Here is a 23,199-nt window from a genome sequence, read left to right as displayed (position 1 = left end):
AAATTTACCGATGACACTAAAGTCGGTGGAGTTGTGGACTGTGCGGAAGGATGTAACATGTTACAGAGGGACATAGATAAGCTGCAGAGCTGGGCTGAGAGATGGCAAATGGAGTTTAATGCAGAAAAATGTGAGGTAATTCATTTTGGAAGCAATAACAGGAAGACAGAGGAGTACTGGGCAAATGGTAAGATGTCCATGTACATAGATCCCTGAAAGTTGCCACCCAGGTTGAGAGGGTTGTTAAGAAGGTACACTGTGTGTCAGCTTTTATTGGTAGAGGGATTGAGTTGCGGAGCCATGAGGTCATGTTGCAGCTGTACAAAACTCTGGTGCGGCCGCATTAGGAGTATTGCGTGCAGTTCTGGTCACCGCATTATAGGAAGGATGTGGAAGCATTGGAAAGGGTGCAGAGGAGATTTACCAGGATGTTGCCTGGTCTGGAGGGAAGATCTTATGAGGAAAGGCTGAGGGACTTGAGGTTATTTTCTTTAGAAAGAAGATGGTTAAGAGGTGACTTAATTGAGGCATATAAGACGATCAGAGGACTAGATAGGGTGGACAGCAGAGCCTTTTTCCTTAGATGGTGATGTCAAGCACGAGGGGACATAGCTTTAAATTGAGGGATGATAGATATAGGACAGATGTCAGTGGTAGGATCTTTACATTTAATGAAGGAGCCTCTACTGTTTCACTGGGCAAGGAATTCCATAGATTCACAACCCTTTGGGTGAAGAAGTTCCTCCTAAACTCAGTCCTAAATCTACTTCCCCTTATTTTGAGGCTATGCCCCCTAGTTCTCATTTCACCCGCCAGTGGAAACAACCTGCCCGCATCTATCCCATCTATTCCCTTCATAATCTTATATGTTTCTATAAGATCTCATCCTTCTAAATTCCAACGAGTACAGTCCCAGTCTACTCAACCTCTCCTCGTAATCCAACCCCTTCAGATCTAGGATTAACCTAGTGAATCTCCTCTGCACACCCTCCAGTGCCAGTACGTCCTTTCTCAAGTAAGGAGACCAAAACTGAACACAATACTCCAGGTGTGGCCTCACTAACACCTTATCCAATTGCATCAGAACCTCCCTAGTCTTAAACTCCACCCCTCTAGCAATGAAGGACAAAATTCCATTTGCCTTCTTAATCACCTGTTGCACCTGTAAACCAACTTTTTGCGACTCATGCGCTAGCACACCCAGGTCTCTCTGCACAGCAGCATGTTTTAATATTTTATCATTTAAATAATAATCCCTTTTGCTGTTATTCCTACCAAAATGGATAACCTCACATTTGTCAACATTGTAGTCCATCTGCCAGACCCTAGCCCATTCACTTAGCCTATCCAAATCCCTCTGCAGACTTCCAGTACCCTCTGCACTTTTTGCTTTACCACTTATCTTAGTGTCGTCTGCAAACTTGGACACATTGCCCTTGGTCCCCAACTCCAAATCATCTGTGTAAATTGTGAACAGTTGTGGGCCTAACACTGATCCCTGAGGGACACCACTAGCTACTGATTGTCAACCAGAGAAACACCCATTAATCCCCACTCTTTGCTTTCTATTAATTAACCAATCCTCTATCCATGCTACTACTTTCCCCTTAATGCCATGCATCTTTATCTTATGCAACAACCTTTTGTGTGGCACCTTGTCAAAGGCTTTCTGGAAATCCAAATATACCACATCCATTGGATCCCCGTTATCTACTGCACTGTTAATGTCCTCAAAAAATTCCACTAAATTAGTTAGGCACGACCTCCCCTTTATGAACCCATGCTGCGTCTGCCCAATGGGACAATTTCCATCCAGATGCCTCGCGATTTCTTCCTTGATGATAGATTCCAGCATCTTCCCTACTACCGAAGTTAAGCTCACTGGCCTATAATTACCCGCTTTCTGCCTACCTCCTTTTTTAAACAGTGGAGTCTAGTGAATTTTGGTAAATTATCACTAGTGCATTTGCAATTTCCCTAGCCATCTCTTTTAGCACTCTGGGGTGCATTCCATCAGGTCCAGGAGACTTGTCTACCTTTAGCCCCATTAGCTTGCCCATCACTACCTCCTTGGTGATAACAATCCTAGCAAGGTCCTCACCTGTCATAGCCTCATTTCCATCAGTCACGGGCATGTTATTTGTGTCTTCCACTGTGAAGACCGACCCAAAAAACCTGTTCAGTTCCTCAACCATTTCCTCATCTCCCATTATTAAATCTCCCTTCTCATCCTCTAAAGGACCAATATTTACCTGAGCCACTCTTTTTTGTTTTATGTATTTGTAGAAACTTTTACTGTCTGTTTTTATATTCTGAGCAAGTTTACTCTCATAATCTATCTTACTCTTCTTTATAGCTTTTTTAGTAGCTTTCTGTTGCCCCCGAAAGATTTCCCAATCCTCTAGTCTCCCACTGATCTTTGCTACTTTGTATGTTTTTTCCTTCAATTTGATACTCTCCCTTATTTCCTTAGATATCCACGGTCGATTTTTCCTCTTTTTACTGTCCTTTTTGTTGGTATAAACCTTTGCTGAGCACTGTGAAAAATCACTTGGAAGGTTCTCCACTGTTCCTCACTATCAAGTCTTTGCTCCCAGTCTACCTTAGCTAGTTCTTCTCTCATCCCATTGTAATCTCCTTTGTTTAAGCACAAAACACTAGTGCTTGATTTTACCTTCTCACCCTCCATCTGTATTTTAAATTCCACCATATTGTGATCTCTCCTTCCGAGAGGATTCCTAACTATGAGATCCTGAATCAACCCTGTCTCATTATACAGGACCAGATCTAGGACCACTTGTTCCCTTGTAGGTTCCATTACATACTGTTCTTGGAAACTATCGCGGATACATTCTATAAACTGCTCCTCAAGGCTGCCTTGACTGACCTGGTTAAACCAATCGACATGTAGATTAAAATCCCCCATGATAACTGCTGTACCATTTCTACATGCATCTGTTATTTCTTTGTTTATTGCCTGCCCCACCATAATGTTACTATTTGGTGGCCTATAGATTACTCCTATCAGTGACTTTTTCGCCTTACTACTCCTGATTTCCACCCAAATGGATTCAACCTTATCCTCCATAGCACCGATATCATCCCTTACTGTTGCCCGGATGTTATCCTTAAATAACAAAGCTACACCACCTCCCTTACCATCCACTCTGTCCTTTCGAAAAGTTTGATACCCTCGGATATTTAACTCCCAGTCGTGACCATCCTTTAACCATGTTTCAGTAATGGCCACTAAATCATAGTCATTCACGGTGATTTGCGCTATCAACTCATTTACCTTATTCCGAATACTATGAGCATTCAGGTAAAGTAAACTTATGTTGGCTTTTTTACCTCTGTTCTGAATCTTAACACCTCGATCAGTAACCTCTCCTAAGTTATATTTTCTCTTAACCTTTCTCATAATTTTCCTTGTCGTTGAACCCATATCTTCATGTAACAACCTGCCGCGTCGCTTACCATTAATGTTTTCACTTGCCGTTTAATTTCTTTTAGTATTCCTGGTCCTATTCACTGAGCTCCGCTCAGTCACTGTACCTTGTACTGTCGCCCTTTTTAATTTTTGACTATGGCTTCTCTGCCTTACACTTTCCCCTTTACTGCCTTTTATTTCTGTCCCTGTTTTACTACCTTCCAACTTCCTGCATCGCTTCCCATCCCCTGCCACATTTGTTTAAACTCTCCACAACAGCTCTAGCAAACTCCCCCCCTCGGACATCGGTTCCAGTCCTGCCAGGGGCAGACCGTCCGGTTTGTACTGGTCCCACCTCCCCCAAAACCGGTTCCAATGTCCCAGGAATTTGAATCCCTCCCTCTTGCACCATCTCTCGAGCCACGCATTCATCCTCTCTATCCTGACATTCCTACTCTGACTAGCTTGTGGCACTGGTAGCAATCCTGAGATTACTACCTTTGAGGTCCTACTTTTTAGTTTAACTCCTAGCTCCCTAAATTCAGCTCGTAGAACCTCGTCCAGGTTTTTACCTATATCGTTGGTGCCTATGTGCACCACAACAGCTGGCCGTTCACCCTCCTCCCGCAGAATATCCTACAGCCGCTCCGAGACATCCTTGACCCTTGCACCATGGAGGCAACATACCATCCTGGAGTCTCGATTGCGTCCGCAGAACCGCCTGTCTATTCCCCTTAGAATTGAGTCCCCTATCACTATAGCCCTGCCATTCTTCTTCCTGCCCAGCTGCGCAGCGGAGCCAGCCACGGTGCCATGAACCTGGCTGCTGCTGCCTTCCCCTGGTGAGCCATCTCCCTCAACAGTATCCAAAGCGGTATATCTGTTTTGCAGGGAGATGACCGCAGAGGACACCTGCACTGCCTTCCTACTCTTGCTCTGTCTTTTGGTCAGCCATTTTCTATCTCCCTCAGTACCTTTCACCTGTGTGACCAACTCGCTAAACGTGCTATCCACAACGGCCTCAGCATCGCGGATGCTCCAAAGTGAGTCCATCCGCAGCTCCAGAGCCGTCAATCGGTCTAACAGGAGCTGCAACTGGACACACTTCTTGCACGTGAAGGAGCCAGGGACAGTGGATGTGTCCCTGAGCTCCCACATCGCACACAAGGAGCATGACATGGGTCTGAGATCTCCTGCCATGTCGTAAACCTTCAGTTAACTTCAACAACTACAATTTCAACAAAAAAAACAAAACTGCCAACCAGTTATGTGAGTGGGTGGGGTAGCCCTTGTTAACCCACACTGCACAATACTAGCTTTATTTAAATTAATTTAAACTCCTGAAATTTAAAAGGAGCTGCCTTACTGATTTAATTCAATTCCCACCTCGATTCAAATTCCCAAACTCACTCTTAGCTGTGTCTCACTCCTGGCTCTGTCTTCTCTGGCTCACTGGGAGAACTCACCTAAAACAGAAAGTAAAACAGAAACTGTCGGCAACAGCCAGCAAGTCAGTCAGCAACAGAAAAGGAAGGGGCCTCAGACAGGTCAAATGTCAAAGCTGAACTATGTTTCGCCTTCAGAAACGAACTGACCTGCCATACAATTCTGATATTTGCTGTTTCAAACTTAATTTCCAAATAATATATTTAGAAGAAACATTCTAATGATTATGGACATGCTCAGGTTTTGGTTTAATTTGTTTATGGTTGTCGCTATTGGCAAGGTTATATTGCCCATTTCGGAATGAGGAAGGTAAATAAATTCTTCTCATCGCCCAACTCCAATTATGTATTTCTCCCTTAATGTCATCTCCTGCGAAATGCAATTTCTACTGTTGAGAAATTGGATTGGAAAACTAGCACAAACTATAGCTATTTTTTAGTCTGCTACCTGAGTGGCCCATTGAAAACTCCTCTTCCAATTTTCTCCTCAGCAGTACCCTGATTCGGGAATTCAACCAAGCCAGAAAATTGTATTTAGTTCCCACCATGCATCGGATTGCTTGGTTTTGAATCACTGAGTGATTAATTAACTATTTCTGGTCAGAGTGCGGAAAGCACGATGCCCTCTGCGACATCCTGTGGCCTAGGCAGTGTGCGACAGGAAGGTGAAGACATCGCTTTTACCTTCCTTTGCTATACCCTTCCAGCAACATATGTAAGAATAGAAGAAGCAACTCATTGCACGTGGAGTAGCTGCGTTCCCGTCAACCGTTGGTAGGGAAAGCACTGCAGAATCGTTACGTCCTTCGCCAGTCTTACACATAGGCATCATCAGTCACCTATGGAGCTGAGGAAAAGGATAACAGCTAGGATTAAATATTAGGATTCCCGGGTGGAAACATTGACCACGTTTGTTAATCTTCATTATGGAAACGCACATGACCAACATTTATTAGTTGTCAGTCAGGAACAGGAAAAGATCCCCAGGTATGGATGTCCACTATTAACTGGAATGTTTTGTAATTTGGTTGCATGACTGAAAATAAAACAAATACAATTCCTCCTTTGTATTTAATTTCAGGACCTGAATAGATCACTCAGCTGTACAAGCCATAAGCTACTTATTGCGAAAAACATCATTTTGCAAAACATTGGCATAAATGATATTGACACCACAGCTTTGACCCAATGGTTTTGAACCAGTAATATTCCCACGTACATTTTTGTTGCATCAGTTTTGCAATTATTTATTCATTCATGGGATGTGGACGTCCCTGGCTGGGCCAGCATTTGGTGCCCATCCCAAATTGCCTTTGAACTGAGTGGCTTGGGAGGCCATTTTAGAAGGCAAGTAAGAGTCAACCACTTGGGTATGGAGTCACATGTGGGTATGGAGTCACATGTCGACCAGACCAGATAAGGATGGGAGATTTCATTCCCTAAAGGGCATTAGTGAACCAGATGGATCTTTATGACAATCGACAATTGTTTCATGGTCAACATTAGACTTTTAATTTCAAATTTTTATTGAATTCTAATGTCACAGTCTGCTGTGCCAGGCTTCAAACCCACGTCCCCAGCGCAACATTACTCTGAGTCTCTGGATTACTAGTCCAGTGACAATACCACCACACCATCACAACTTCTAAATTGTTGGATGCACCCTTCATGGCCAGATCCAAATAAACTGAGACCAAATAGGAATAAATTCCCATCTGGTTACAGCAACTCACCATCAGAACGGGGATTGAATTTTTATGGGCATTGCACCCACTTGTCCACCATAACTTCAGCAGAAATTCCAGAGAAACTGCGTGAAAAATTTATACCAATATTTACAAGGTCTCCGCAGTTATTTCACCAAAGTCACCGTGGATGAGGAGGAAGACCACAGACACACTTTGCCTAAATATTGTGTATTTTGCTCTTAATTCATCAACTGGTAAATGCTTTGACTATGACCTACTGGGCACAATCCAATGGCCACGCTGCGCTGGAAAATAGCTTGCTGCAGCGCAGTGTGGTCGTTGAAAGCCAGGAGACCCTACTCCTGGGATCTACCTGGCTCGCAACGACTCGCGAAGTCCAACGTGATCTCGCGAGACACTGCAATGTAAATCATGCCCACCACTTTTTGGCAAATCTGCACATTTAAGCACGACAGTTAGTCTCACTCTATTGTACTGGTTCCCGAGGTGCCGGAGGCTTTGGGATTCATCTCCTTCGCCTCAGAGACCTCGGGTGAGTGCCGTTCAGCACTGGTCCCCACAAACGGGGACCAGACAGAATGGCACTTGTGGAAGTCGCCCTGGGGATTGGAGTTCCCCATCTGCATGTCCTTTGATAAGGGTGGTGCCCTAGCACTGCTGGTGCCACGTAGGAACACTGGCTGTGCCAGCCTCGCACGCTGGCAGTGCCATCTGGGTTGCAGCCTGGCACTGCCAACATACGATGAACTTCTGAGGATCCTGGGATTATATTCATTGGAGTTTAGGAGGTTGAGGGGAGATCTAATAGAAACTTACAAGATAATGAATGGCTTAGATAGGGTGGACGTAGGGAAGCTGTTTCCATTAGCAGGGGAGACTAGGACCCGGGGGCACAGCCTTAGAATAAAAGGGAGTCACTTTAGAACAGAGATGAGGAGAAATTTCTTCAGCCAGAGAGTGGTGGGTCTGTGGAATTCATTGCCACAGAGGCGGTGGAGGCCGGGACGTTGAGTGTCTTTAAGACAGAAGTTGATAAATTCTTGATTTCTCGAGGAATTAAGGGCTATGGAGAGAGAGGGGTAAATGGAGTTGAAATCAGCCATGATTGAATGGTGGAGTGGACTCGATGGGCTGAATGACCTTACTTCCACTCCTATGTCTTATGGTCTTATGCCTAGGTGTATTTCCAACTGGCATGGGCACCATCAGGGTACCAGGTTTGTACTGCAAAGGTGCCAAGCTGACATTTTTGATCGGGCCGGAGGTGCCCTGCGTGGGTGTTTGGGGGTGGGGTGCGGGGAGCCAGATGACCTTCCCATGATGTGTCCAGGGTTGGGAGAGGTCGGGGATCGTTTCGGGACACTCCCCAGTGTACCAAACAGGGATATGTATGGCCTCAGCTGCGTATTCCCCGTTGAGGCCCCTTAGACAACGTGGGTCACTGTGGGCACCAGGAAACAAGTGGCCAAACACGCTCACTTTGGGACGTTGTTCCCATTTGGTTGAATCGAACCCTCTAAGTTTGGGCCACTCAACTGTCTAATTCCTGGGAGACAATTATCAAATTCTGGATCATGTGCATCAATTTAATGATGTATGCGTGTTTTCTTATTGCTTCACTCTCTGAGTTCTCGTGTTTATTTTTCTTCAAGCTCACAGCTGCAGACAGCCAGAAACACCTGCTAATTTGGACGTGAGAGCGATTGAACTGCCAACGTTGGGTTACACCTTAATTTATAGCTGCCAACCCGGATTCTACCTTGCAGGAGGATCAGAGCACCGGGCGTGCAAGGGTGATGGGAAATGGTCAGGAAAACCACCGGTCTGTCGAGGTAAATTAAACATCGATGGCAAAAGAGAATAATCATCACCTTTGTTCCAGTCACGCATTTGACGAGCAGAATGACACATGTCGAAATGTGCCGTCGCAAGAACTCACAGTTTTCACCCTTGTTTGGTGCTGAGTTCACTCGATTTTTGCCAGAGTGGTCATAGGAGCGCTGCTCCCCTTTGGGTTGGATAAGCGAAAAATCAGCTGGTTTTCCCATCCAAGATCACCAATCCATGACTCCTCCAGTAATTACCAAGTAAAGAAAACCTTAAAGCAAATGCATGCTGTATCAAAGCGGTTCCTTATATGTGCCAGTTAACAGTTAGATTTATTGTCACATGTACCGAAGTACAGTGAAAGGTATTCCTCTGCGTACAGTCCAGGCAGATCGTTCCACACCTGAAAAACATAGAACAGACAATAAATACACAATATAAATACATTGACATAGATTATCAGGTGAAGCACACGGAATATTGTGTTAAAACAGTCGAGAAGATGCCTAGAGAGATGAGTTCAGTCCATAAGAGGGCCATTCAGGTTTCTGGTAACAGCGCGGAAGAAGCAGTTTTTGAATCTGTTGGTGCTTGTTCTCAGACTTTTGTATCTATTGCCCAATGGAAGAAGTTGGAAGAGAGAATAACCCGGTCGGGAGGGACCTTTGATCCTGCTGCCCACTTTCCCAAGGCAGCGCGAAGTGTAGACAGACTCAATGGATGGGAGGCGGGTTCGCGCGATGGACTGGGCTCACGACTCTCTGTAGTTTCTTATGTTCTTGGGCCGAGCAGTTGCCATTACAGGCTGTGATGCAGCCAGATATGATGCTATCTATGGTGCATCTGTAAAAATTGGTAAGAATCAATGTGGACATGCCGAATTTCCTTAATTTCCTGAGGAAATATAAGCGCTGTTGTGCTTTCTTTGTCGTAGCGTCAACGTGGGAGGACCAGGATAGATTGTTGGTGATGTGCACACCTTGGAATTTGAAGCTGTCAACCATTTCTCCTTCAGCACCATTGATGCAGTCAGGGGCCTGTATGACACTTTGCTTCCAGAAGTTTATGACCGGCTCTTTAGTTTTGCTGACATTAAGGGAGATGTTGTTGCCGTTAGAAAAGGAATATCAGCTTAATTTCATACATTTTGGCACTAAATTAATGGAATAAGCCTGGCAGGTGAATGAAATGTAACACTGATATTTGGACTGAAGCATCTTGTCGGGATAAGCAGAGGAAATCTTCTTTTCCTCAGATCAAGTTATATTATCATTGAAACAACTAATGCAGCATTAGGGAATAGTATTCCATTCTGAAGCACTAACCTTAAATTCACATAAAATCACCACAAAGTACATCTTCCATTCACACCTTCCTGTCAGCATTCCATTGATTTCATTGAATCCCTACAGTGCAGACGGAGGCCATTCGGCCCATCAAGTCTGCATTGATCCTACCAAGAGCACCCTACCTAGGCCCACTCCCCCACCACTCCACCTAACCTGCACATCTTTTGGACACTTAAAGGGGCAATTTAGCATGGCCAATCCACCTAAACTGCACATATTTGGACTGCGGAAGGAAACCGGAGCACCCGAAGGAAACACATACATGCAAACTCCAGAGGGACTGCTCCCTGTGTGACTCCCTGGTCCACTTCTCCAACATACCTAACTTCCCATCCCCTTCCCACAGCATCTTCCCATGCAACCGCATAAGGGAAACCACCTGCCCCTTTACCTCCCCTCCCTTCACCATTCAAGGCCTCAAACACTCCTCTCAGGTTAAACAGCATTTCACTTTCACCTCTTTTAGTTTGGTCGACTGTATTCATTGCTCCCAATGCAATTGGGGAGAATGGGTGACCGCTTTGTGAAACACCTTCGCTCAGCAAGCAAGCATAACCCAAACCTTTGTGTTGTTTTCCATTTTAACTCAGCACCTTGCTCTCACACCCACATGTCTGTCTTTGTCCTGCTGCAATGTTCCAGTGAAGGTCAATGCAAACTGGAAGAGCAGCATCTATTTTCTAATGAGGCACGTTATAGCTCTCAGGACTCAACATTGAGTTCAACAACTTTAGACTGTGACCTTTCTCCCTCCACCTCAACCACCTTTTTGATATCCCATACATTTATTGTCTCAATGCAAACCCTCCCTCCCCCTGTACCCACCTACCCCCACGTCCCAAGACACACACATACCGGGGCCATCTGTCTCCTGGTCCTAAGTTTGCTACAACTTGCTGCAGTCTCTCCCAGCTACAGTATAACATCCAATGCATTTCCCCCCTCTAGTTCTGATGAAGAGTCAGATGCCCTCAAAATGTTAACTCTGTTTTCTCTCCATAGCGATGTAGCTGAGGTTTTCCAGCATTCTCTGGTTTTGTTTCAGAATCCAGCATCCACAATGTTTTGCTTATTATTCTGAAATGCCCACCATCTCCTCCTTTAAGAAACTCCTTAAAGCCTATCTCTTTAACCAATGTGCCTTAATGTCACATTTTCTTTTATATTGCTCCTGTGAGTCTCCTTGAGATGTTTCACTAAGTTAAAGGCACTATATCAATATGCTATTGTGATGACAAAATGATAACTGGTGATGGTGATAATCCTACCAAAATTTACAAATATTCATCTTTGTCATACAATCGCCAGTTTCCCACCTGAGAAGTTAGCAGCCAGTAGTTCAGAAAATTTGGCGAGTGAGGGGGGCAGCATTTGGGCTATCCCATTGACACCGTTCACCATCTGATATTACATATTCGGTAGAGCCTATAAATAGGCAAACAGAAGGGTGGCACAGTGGTTAGCACTGCTGCCTCACAGCGCCAGGCACCAGGTTCGATCCCCGATTGGGTCACTGTCTGTGCGGAGTCTGCACGTCCTCCCCGTGTCTGCGGGGGTTTCCTCCGGGTGCTCCGGTTTCCTCCCACAGTCCAAAGATGTGCAGGTTAGGTGGATTGGCCATTCTAAATTGCCCTTAGTGCCCAGAAAGGTTGAGTGGAGTTACGGGGATAGGGTGGGAGTGTGGGCTTAGGTAGGGCGCTCTTTCCAAAAGGGGCTGGTGCAGACTCGATGGGTTGAATAGCCTCCTTCTGCACTGTAAATTCTATGATTCTATGATTCCTCCGGGTGGTCCGGTTTCCTCTCGCAGTCCAATGATGTGCGGATTAGGTGGACTGGCCATGCTAAATTGCCCCTCAGTGTCCAAAGATGTGTAGGTTAGGTTGTGGGGATAGGGTGAAGGGGGGGGATGGGCTTAGGTAAAGTGGAGACTCGATGGCCCACATGTCTGAAATAGGCGAAAGGCTACTTACATAGGAAAATCAGCATCGTTCTCTCGCTTCAGAATGCTGGCTACAAATCTTGGATACAAGTAAGGTTTGGAAAGTGTGCTGTAGAATCTTCCCAAATGTGCACAGTGTTGGCTCAGGCAAGAAATCCGGTGTGATGCTCACAGGCTGCACAGCCAGTCGTCGCATTGAGTCACACTCTGTGCAATTTCACAGAGCAGGCACAAATCAGAGAGTCAGCTGGAAGGATGGGACCTAAAAAAGCAGGCAAGGCCGGGAATCCCAAACTCGGAGTGCCATTTTCAAATCTCCGATTTGAATAAAAGAACCCCTCCAGCCACAGGCATCGGGATGACCATCCCAGAAGCATCAGGATCACCCTCCACCACCCCCCCCCCCCCGCCCCCACAGGTTTCTAGGTGATCCCCATCCCATAAGCATTGGTATCATTGGGGTGGCCCCCCTGCCGCCCCCCCACAAGCATCAGGGTTCACCTCCCCCAAAAACATAGTCACACTACCCTCTGCCTAAGACATTGGTGTATTCACTCTCCCCACCAACAGACATAAGGGAAACCGCCCCTCAGTGGGACTCCCCAGAGGACCCGCCTCAGCACTGCCATGTTGGTGCAGCCAGGTTGACAGTGCCAGGGAGTTGTGCTAGGGCACTGTCCGGCCATGTCCATGTCCATCACCAGCCGGGGGTGCTATACTTGCCTGTGTGTACCTGGCATGGTTCCATGACTGTTTTTTATTTTTGAAAACCAGTAGTAATTCACGCCTGGTTGACATCATGACAGCTGGGTGGAACAATGCGGAGCGGGCAGACGTTGCGGTGTCAAGTCCTATAATTAGATTTCAATTTATGTTAAAGTATGCTGATCAGGCTTGTGTCCTTCTTGGGTGTGAACCTGATCGCATCATTGGAGGGGAGCTGAGAAGACCTTGTTATTTGAGACCTCGCTGGCACAAATCACATTTTCGGTCTCTCGAGCGATTTAGCAGTCATTACGGGATTGGCATCTATAGTCAATAAGGCAGTTAGATCATGGTCCCTGCCTTCTTTTACTAGGTGCTGGGAGCCTAACCTGTGCTCCACTGAAGACCCCACAAAGAAAAAGGCCCAGGAAATTTTGGATTTTTATTTATTTGCATAGAGGAAGAAGCAAAATTGTATCCTCTGAACTTCCCAAAGAAACTCTGCCTGGGCGCCATAATCCCTCCCCGCCACCACCAGATTCTGCTCCTTCTTTCTCCACCCATCCCCTCTCCACCACAGTTGCGATCTGCCAGCTGTTTTAGTGTAGGGATCAGCCAATTTCCCAACCTTTCTGCCCAGCGAGCTCATAGCCAACAATTGGGCCCCCTGCTGCAACTCTGATTCTTATTGCCATGATCAACAATTTGACAGATATCCTATTTTTGTCAATACTGAAGTCGTATTATTTTGAGAGTTCTTGAGGTAATCAAAATACATTTTCAGGATGTTTTTTTCAAGAATGTGGCATCTGTCTGAATTCCCCATCTGGATGACTGAGGAACTTCAATATGCAGCCATCTGGCTTAATTTGGTAACTGCAGCGCACTGTGCAGCGATGCAAATCAAAAGTTACGAGGTATGATTTCTTAACTGTCAGTTAACTTTGGTCAGCAAAGTAACAATTGGCTTTGCAGGCCTGGAATGTTCCTTAACTGTCCCATCAAGCGGGTCAAAGTCAGCATTCCCACACATTCTGCAGCATGTGATGTCACCAATCGGTTCAACACAGCCTGATTGATAAGTCTGGCTTCGAGTCAAACAGAGAAATGGTTCGTGAGCAATCTGAGGATAGCTGCCTTTGCCAAGGTCTGGGAAGGAGGAAATCAGAGACTTTGATTGTGTGATTGGGTAGGAGGGAATCGGCGGCCTGAAGTCAAGGTCAGAGGGGGGCCCAGACCTTGTGGGGGGGTGGGAAATCAATGGCCTCAGACGGGTGAGGGGGCGTAAACCTCGAGAAGGTTGGTTAGGAGGGATACCCGATTGCAGGGGTTCCGCCTTGGGAAAGCCAGCATTCATGTGACCTCAACATGGGTTGGTAGATTTAACCGTCCATTTACACCAATTGCTATTTTTAAAGGGAATTCCTTTTGTTTTGTGTGGTAGACCTATGCAAATCAATGTCCTTTGTCATATTAGTTGGGACCCGGAATACAATTTTCAGGGACGGGTGGTCTAGCCCGCACCTTAAAAGGCCTCCATAAAACAATTGTCCCTGGAAGTTTCTAGGATATATTAACGAGCAGTAGGAATGCCGTAGGCTGCACAAAAATGCTCCCGCTGCTGTTCGCCCAAACTCACCACACTCCACTTCTGCGTCCCTCTCACAAACCTATTTCTGTGTCCAATATTATGCTGGACTAGAGCCATTGATCTACAGTGGGAGGCACACACAATAGAGGTGGGGCCTGGTCCTCGAAATGACATGGGCCTCCCGCTGGCAGAAATGTACACGTGGTCAAAGCATTGTAGCAATCAGCAGTCCAAAAATTGGTCCCCCAGTTTGTTCAAGAAGGTTATTGCAATAGGGAAAAAAAGTTACATGAAACTCGTATCTCTATCTCTATGCAGTCATTTTTTGTTATAAATTTAGAGTACCTAATTATTTTTTGCCCAATTAAGGGGCAATTTAGCATGGCCTATCCACCTAACCTGCACATCTTTGGGTTTTGGGGGTGAAACTCACGCAAACATGGGGAGAATATGCAAACTCTACACGGACCGTGACCCAGGGCCGGGATTCGAACCCGGGTCCTCAGCGCCGTAGTCCCAGTGCTAACCACGGCGTCACATGCCGCCCATTTCTATGCAGTCATGCCTATCGAGAGGCAATGTTGAACTGATGGCACAACAAACCCCTATCTGTTCCTCTGTTCCAAATGGATACAAATCTCAAACAGCTAATGCCCTTGAACAAATAACATTATGAGACATCATCGGATAACATTTCTTCTTTTGAAACAACAAAAAGAAACTTTATTCATGCCGTGAGAGTAGGTAGATGATTGGCCTTTGCCTGTTTTCTTCTGTGACTCACAACCAGATGTTGTGCAGCAGTAGCTCATCATCATCACCCCTCCAATGATATCTGTTTGTTAGTGAGAGAGACCTGGGGCGCAATTCTCCCATCGGGAGACTAAGTCCCGACGCCGGAGTGAAAACCGGAGTGTTTCACTCCAGTGTCGGAGGCCGTTCCCAGCCCCCTATTCTCCCGCCCCTGGGGGGCTAGGAGCGGTGCCGTGTCATTTACGTGCGCCGGGCCTTGGCGCTGCGTATAAGCAGCACCGCGTAAATTATGCGACCGGCGCCGCGTAAATGACGTCACCCGCGCATGCGCGGTTGCCGTCCTCCCCGTGGCCTCCCCGCAAGAAGATGGCAGATCGATCTTGCGGGGCAGCAGAGGAAAGGAGGTCCTCCTTCAGAGAGGCCGGCCTCCGATCGGTGGGCACCGATCGCGGGCCAGACCCCTTTTGAGCCCCCCGTTGCAGGAACCCCCCTCGTCCCCCCACAGGCTGCCCCCCCCCCCAGCGTTCCCGCGCTGTTCCCGCCGGCAGCGACCAGATGCAGGCCGATCGGCCCATCCGGGCCAGAGAATCGCGGCTCGCCCATTAACAACGGCAAGCGGCGATTCTCCCAGCGGCCAGCCGTGATTCGCGCCGCGCCGGTTTTGGGGGGGGGAGAATCGCGTGCAGGCTTCGGGATGGCGTGGCGGGACTCGCGCGCCGCGCCGGCGATTCTCCCACCCGGCGTGGGGGGGGGGGGGGCGAAGAATTCCGCCCCTGGCCTCTTCCCAGCATATATCGATGTAGGCACGTCAAAAGGTCACTCGGCAACCATGTAAGTGTCCTCCTCCCTTATACCCATCCTGCACATGGCACAAGTTGCAATGCACTAATGTACATTGATGTCTTCTACCCAGAAAGGAATAAATCAATACAGCCCTGTGAATTTAATAAAGCAGTGTGACCTCACACACAAAAAAGCTAATATAATCAATGAGGTTTGAAAGCACCAGAAAGCTCTTAAATAATGTAGATGCCCTTTGAATTCAAAGAAGCATTGAAAGTCGCCCCCTTGTCTCTCTCCCGGCAAAAATGATAGTGTAGGTAATGTCAAAGATCGGTTTAGAAGGCTGCAGCTTCAGAAATGCAAGCTGCGCTCCTCAGAAATGATCATATTCCTTGAGGAATTCTTGCCCCATTAAACACAGTAACTGACAACTGTGACTGTCACAAGTGAGTCATTTTCTTGGATTTCCACAGCAACACGAGATGTACTCTGCCGTTTTACCCAAGAAGTGGCCTTGTTCTCTGTATCTTTGAGTTCATGGGTTTGATCTATTGCCTACGAGGCTTCGTTGAGTAAGATAAGAATTGAGTAAGATAAGAAACGGGCAGCATTTAACTATGGACAGGATGCCATTAGACACTAATGATATACAGTGCTGATGCTATTTAGTAATATGGAATCAAAGGAGTATAACAGTCACCATTGCTGTATTGTGTGAATTCAGTGACTGTTCATAGAACAGAGGATAGAAAATTGTCCATTAATGAAATACAATGCATCCATCAATTGAACTATTTTTAACTTGGTAATTTACATTTAAAACAGCATCTAGGAGATATTCCCAAGCAATCAACCTTTATCCTTCATTGTTCTGGACTTTTGTTAGCTACCTTAAAACAATTCCTCTGAGTGTTTTGTTTGAGGAATGCTTGAATGGGCACCCAGGTGATTTTTCCCTTGCTGCTTTCCAACAACAATGCAGCACTTCAAGAGAACCCCAGAAATAGATTAAAACCAAGATTGAAGCATGAATTTGGCATTAATAAAACCCACTTGGCACCAATAAATTAAATACCCATACATATCATTGTGCTCAACACTACTCTTAGAGCTAACAAAACCTCGCTAATTGACAGTGACAGAATTCTTTAAATATTACAGATACAGGGCGTCATTCTCCGACCCCACGCCGGGTCGGAGAATGGCCGTTGGCCGCCGTGAATCCCGCCCCCGCCCCCGCCGAAGTCTCCGCTCCCGGAGATTGGGCGGGGGCGGGAATCCGGCCGCGCCGGTTGGCGGGACCCCCCGCTGGATTCTCCGGCCCGGATGGGCCGAAGTCCCGCCCAGGAATTGCCTGTCCCGCCGACGTAAATCAAACCTGGTATTTACCGGCGGGACCAGGCGGCGTGGGCAGGCTCCGGGGTCCTGGGGGGGGGGCGCGGGGCGATCTGACCCCGGGGGGTGCCCCCACGGAGGCCTGGCCCGCGATCGGGGCCCACCGATCCGCGGGCGGGCCTGTGCCGTGGGGGCACTCTTTCCCTTCCGCCTCCGCCACGGCCTCCACCATGGCGGAGGCGGAAGAGACTCTCCCCACTGCGCATGCGCGGGAAACTGACAGCAGCCGCTGACGCTCCCGCGCATGCGCTGGGAAACTGACAGCGCCGCTGACGCTCCCGCGCATGCGCCGCATTTCCGCGCCAGCTGGCGGGGCAACAAACGCCATTTCCGCCAGCTGGCGGGGCGGAAATCCCTCCGGCGTCGGCCTAGCCCCTCAATGTTGGGGCTAGGCCGCCAAAGATGCGGAGACTTCCGCACCTTTTTGCCGGCGCGATGCCCGTCTGATTGGCGCCGGCTTTGGCGCCAGTCGGCGGGCATCCCGCCGTTGGGGGAGAATTTCGCCCCTGGTGTCTCAAAACTGGCAACTTGGGACCATGTGGGATTTCGGATCGTGACGGATTTTGGGTTGGGCATTTCGTGCTATGGTCAATTCAGGTCAAGCTGGTTCAGATTAGGTCAATGGTCCCTCAGAGGGCTGGAATAGACTGGTGCACAAGCGGAGAAGGAGCTAACTAGTCCAGCACCAATGCAGTTACTAGCCAAATTTGTTTTCTTTTACTTCATTCAATTAAAATCGAGGCATGGTACAGTCTAAAAAATGCCTGGATTTCTGACATCTCCAGTATTTGAACAGCTGGATTTGAGACACCATACTGCACAACCTGAGAACAATATATCACATCAGTAGTGGCATTACTGCAAATACTTAATTATTACAGATTTCCAATTGTTGAATAACTTCTTTCAGACAAGGAAATTAATTTTGCTGTTAGTTGACTGATGCGACTTCCTGTGAAGTTGTCAAAAGTACAAATTTGTTCAAAGTTGCCTGTGGGGTTAGCCAGAAATGTCATATTGAACAGAAGCATGGCGTTTCGAGCTATCTCTTCCCTTTAGGTGACGGTGTATGCACTCCAATATCCCTCCCAAGTAGTCATGTGAAAAAGCATTTGATTGTGTCAAGCTGGCAGAGAACGAAAATTACTGTTCAAAAAGCCAACCTTTTTCTCACCTAATGGGTGGGATTTACCGACCAACCCGCCGCGTATTTTTCAGCGTCGGAGTCGGCCAGATTTTCTGGTCCGGCCGATTCCGTTGACTGCACCCCTCGTTGCCAGGAAACCCGTGCACCATCGGTGGGACCTGAATATCCCGCCGCCGTGAACAGCCGGTAAATTCCGCCCAATATCTGCATTTTCAGGATGGGTCATGAGGTAGAAATCGGGAACCCAGCTGACTTTCACCTCCCCAGCTCAGGGATGCTGCCTCTGGCTGCACTGCTCTCAGTTCTCACCTCTGTGACTGACTAACACAGCGAGGGAAACAATCCTTTTGACTTACGTTTGCAGCTTCAATTTTACGACGTTCCCCACTTCTTCTTGGTCCCACAAAGGAATGTTTCCAACTTGCCTCAGTGGCCTCTCAATACCTGCAGACCTGCCGCTGGCCAGCCAGAAATCCGTAGTGGCATTCTCCCTCAGTCCTTCTGGGAGGGGAATGGGGGGAGGGGGAAGTTATAGTATTCCAATTTTCATAAATTAATGAGTTTCACTCTTTAATTATGTTTTACAGTTGACGTATGCGCTCCTTATTTACTTTTGTGCAGATTCTTAAAGCGGACAGTTTGTTCACGACCTTGCATGGGACCCTTTGTGTTCCTGACAGCTGGTGCCTAATCTGCCAGCAAAGCCCTTCAGGCTCAGGTTGAAAATGGTCAGGATCTGAGAGTTGAAGTCAGCTGCTAAAGGAGGATATTTTCACTTTACTGTGGCTTGGCCTGATTTCTGCTGGGCAGATTGACTCCGTGGATGTTACCTCATGGAATTGTCTGAGCTTTGAATGACTTCAGCTTTCTACTGGAATGTTTTGGAGTTTGGAGATGCTAAAACATTGTTTACTCACTGAATTAGCAGCATTTAAAACAAACTGCAGGCTCAGGGCAAAGTTAAGACTATTTTTAAAATTTACCTCTAGTTAATATTGAGGTTTTTGCATAAGGTGGTAGCACTGATCTAAGGACCTGGACTTTTCTCCACTATCCAGACCCGGAGGTAATTGCAAGGAGGGTTGTGGAGAAATCTGACTGTGAGGCACTGTCATGTTTCCATCGCGACCTCAATTTCTCCCTCCCCTGTCCCAACTAAGTCGAAAGGCAAGGAGCAGGATTCTCCTTCCTGCGATGTTCTGCCTCCGCCATGGTTGCCGAGGGCGAGAGAGGAGGTAAGACATGTTCCCAAAGACGCACCAGAACTGCAGTAATAGGTTCCAGGGGAAGGTTCGAGCGGTCAGGGTGACCCCCTGGACCGGGGTGTCCAAGCATGGATTGTCATTGCTGCGGCCTGCAAGACGGCCACCTTGCAATGCTCCTCACTGGCCTGCAGTTGCATAGAGCGCCACGTGCCGTATGCTTGCCCGCCCCCTCCAAGGTGGCCCCCTGAGGAGCCCACAGACTCCGCCCTCTTCACAACCAGACAGTACACCATGTGATCCACAAATGAGGGACAGACACAGTAGATCCCATGGGAGGGCGCAGGACAGGGGCCGCATAGGTAGCCCCAGCCACTGGTACCGCTACCGGCAGGGACCGTAACCGGGATTAGAAGCCGGCGCCAGGGGTGCGATGCAGATGACGCCGGGGTGGGGGTGGGGTTGGAGTGGGAGGGAGGGGTGGGAGGAAGGGGTATAGCAGACCAAGGCAGGCCAGCAGCACGGTTCAATTCCCGTACCAGCCTCCCCGAACAGGCGCCGGAATGTGGCGACTCGGGGCTTTTCACAGTAACTTCATTTGAAGCCTACTTGTGACAATAAGCGATTTTCATTTCATTTCATTTTCATTTCAGGGGGGCAGGGGCTGCAGTGCAGAACAGGGCCATCGTGTAGCCCCTTAATGTCAAAAAAGTTTAAGTGGGGTTACTGTGTTGGGATAGGGTGGAGGTGTGGGCTCAAATAGAGTGCTCTTTCCAAGGGCCAGGGCAGACTCGATGGGCCGAATGGCCTCCTTCTGCACTTAAATTCTATGGTCCTATGACCCTCCAGACTGAGCATGTTGCGGAAGACTCTGGCTGAGGAGGGTGACCATGCGACATCTCTGCCACATCATGGCGCACCTGGCACCTTGGGGGTATGGAGGAGGACATCCGCCTCAGTGGCCATAAAGGTGACCGTCTCTCTGAAACTCAATGCGATGGGGTCCTTCCAGGCACCAAGTGGGAACCTGTCTGGGATCTCACAGACCTCCATGCACAGATGCATCTGCGCCGTAATGCAGGCCCTGTATGCCCGGGCGGTGCAATACATCAAGCCGAATATGAACTGACCCCAGCAGGTTGCCCGGGATGCCCCAGGTTCAGGGGGTTATCGATGGGACGCATGTCCTCTAACGAGCACACAGATTGTCGGCACTGCTTCTTGCCCCAGCAGGCGGTTGGATATCTCCAACTGCACTCCAAGCACTGGATGATTGCTGACACCCCCTCATGTAGTCCCCTGTGCCTGCACCGCCAACATCGATGAGACTGTCCATTCCAGAATCCGAAACCCATCTGGATGGCAGCTAGTCCCTGGGGTCGGGCCACCCTCCGACCACCTGCCCCTTTGGGGGTTCCTACCTCCACCTGATGTACCGCAGTATGATCGTGGTGTGACCAGATAGTGCCCCAGGAGTCTCTTCACTAACATGCCGAACCAAGGTGAATATCCCTGGGATGGTGGAGGGTGCCGGTGGCAGCAGTGCCAAGAGAGGGTGTCTTCTCCAGGGTGTTGCAGGGCTGGGGCTGGGGGCTCACTTCACAGCAGGCCCCACCTCATCTCGAGATGAATATTGGGGTTGGGAGCGGGGATGTTCAACGGCCTCGCTTCTTCGCCGGATGATCTGAAAGACAAGACGCATGGTTAAGTCATGGGTGGGGGTGTGAGGATGGTGGAGGGGTGGGGGTGTTGGGGTGGAGGAGTTGATTAGGGATTCTGTTGGAGAGGGTCTTGGAGAGTGAGGTGGGGGGGTGGGGGGGAGGTTTGGATGGGGGTGTCACACGTGCCATAGGGACAGTGCAATCCATCACTTGCTTCCCCGATGCCATCATCTGGCTCGACGGCTGCCCGCTCTTCGGGCACACGGACCAGGTCTAAACGGCCTCTGCTCTGCGACAGTGAGGGGCTTTTCTCTCTCTCCAGGCAGTTGTGGGCCACCTTCTCCTGGGGAGGCGGGATGGCGGCCAGACAATACTCAGTGTGAGACACTCTGACACAGGCACAACAGAGGGTTCGCGGTTGGTGGCCTGTGTGCAGGGCACCCGGCCATGATGGGCGGTATGGGTGTTGGAATGCGATGCCGGCTAAAAATTGAATCGACTGATGGAGGGTGGGGTTTGAGCGTCCTCTAAGGGGGAGGGGTGGCTATGTGTGTTTGGGACGGGGTTGGTCATGGTGGTGGTGGTAGCTCACCCTGTCTGGCCTGAGGGGTTGCTCACCCTCACCCAGCGCTGCCTGCCAGTCTGCCTGGTGGGGGCCACTTGGGGTGGGGGGGGGGGGGAGTTTATGGGTATGGGAATTGTGGGGCAGGGTTGGAGCCAGGGGCACAGAGTAGGTGACTCACCCTGGCCGCCATGGGGAGGTTGTGCAGCATCTTCCTGCATTGCTGTCCAGTTCCTCTGGCGGTGGGGCCCACGATGCACATGGCCTCTGCCACCTGTGCCCAGGCCCGGTTCACACCGCAGGTGACAGCCTCCTTCCCACCCCGGGGAACAGGGTGCCCTGCCTCTCCTCCATGACATCCAACAATGTTTCCATTTCCGTATCTATGAATCTCGGGCCCGCTCTTCAAGGCATCATCTTGGTTGGAATGAGTGTATGTGGGGAATATGGTGCTTCTATGCTGCTGCAGCCTGTCAGACTCCTCAGTGCCAATCAGATGCCGGCATTCGTTGAAATCGCTCTGGTTCCATGTGACGCTGGTGCTAGCCCATTAATGTGTCCTGAATCACTCCGGGAAGCACTGCTTTCGGCTATGTAGAACTATCACGATTCAGTCCCGGCCTCAGCACTTAGTGGCTCCAATGGAGAATCCTGGACAAGGGGCGAGATTCTCCGACCCCCCGCCTGGTCGGAGAATCGCCAGGGGCTGGTGTGAATCACGCCCCCGCTGGTTGTCGAAGTCTCCGGCACCTGAGATTCAGCGGGGGGCGGGTATCATGCCGCGCCGGTTGGCGGGCCCCCCCCCGCTCGATTCTCCGGCCCGGATGGGTGGAAGTCCCGCCGCTAAAATGCCTGTCCCACCAGCGTAAATTAAACCACCTACCTTACCGGCGGGACAAGGCGGCGCGGGCGGGCTCCGGGGTCCTGGGGGGGCGTGGGGCGATCTGGCCCCGGGGGGTGCCCCCACGGTGGCCTGGCCTGTGATCGGGGCCCACCGATCCGCGGGCGGGCCTGTGCCGTGGGGGCACTCTTTCCCTTCCGCCTCCACCACGGTCTCCACCATGGCGGAGGCAGAAGAGACTCCCTCCACTGCGCATGCGCGGGAATGCCGTCAGCGGCTGCTGGCACTCCCGCGCATGCGCCGCCCGGAGATGTCATTTCCGCGCCAGCTGGCAGGGCACCAAAGGTCTTTTCCGCCAGCTGGCGGGGCGGAAATTCATCTGGCGCCGACCTAGCCCCTCAGTGTTGGGGCTCGGCCCCCAAAGATGCGGAGCATTCCGCACCTTTTGGGCGGCGTGATGCCCGTCTGATTTGCGCCGTTTTGGGCGCCAGTCGGCGGATATCGCGCCGTTTCCGGAGAATTTCGCCCAAGGTCTTTTCTGCCGGCCACATGTAAGTGACATCAAGGAGGCTTTGAAAACCCTCTTCATCCATTACCACCACTCTCTCCGTCCCCCCCCCCCCCGAATTCCACTGCCACTGATTCTGGCCCTCCACATATCAGGAGACACGCAGGGGTAGACCTCAGGGACGTTTTTAAATGGCCTCTTCATCTTCAAGCGTGGAAAAAGTGGAGCTGCTGCAGTACCAAACTGGTACTGGGAACATTGGGCTCCCGTTCGTCAGTGAGGGTCCTGTTGGGAGCCCAGCAGACATACTGACTCTCAACCCAGAAAACTGGTACAGAATCATGACATCAAG

At 49.3% G+C, this 23,199-nt stretch overlaps 1 protein-coding gene across 1 annotated transcript in view; it reads left to right on the top strand.

Moving 5' to 3' along the window:
* Positions 1 to 23,199, top strand: part of LOC140410474 (CUB and sushi domain-containing protein 1-like) — a 3,392,839-nt gene that overhangs the window by 3,333,142 nt on the left and 36,498 nt on the right. Inside the window, exon 64 of the mRNA XM_072498599.1 lies at positions 8,237 to 8,416. Coding sequence (XP_072354700.1) covers positions 8,237 to 8,416 — 180 coding nt within the window. The remainder of the gene's footprint in view (positions 1 to 8,236; positions 8,417 to 23,199) is intronic.

This window comes from Scyliorhinus torazame, chromosome 4, assembly GCF_047496885.1.
Source record: "Scyliorhinus torazame isolate Kashiwa2021f chromosome 4, sScyTor2.1, whole genome shotgun sequence".
NCBI classification, from domain to species: Eukaryota; Metazoa; Chordata; class Chondrichthyes; order Carcharhiniformes; family Scyliorhinidae; genus Scyliorhinus; species Scyliorhinus torazame.
Note: the sequence above shows the minus strand (reverse complement) of the source record. Positions and strands in the feature narration are given on the sequence as shown.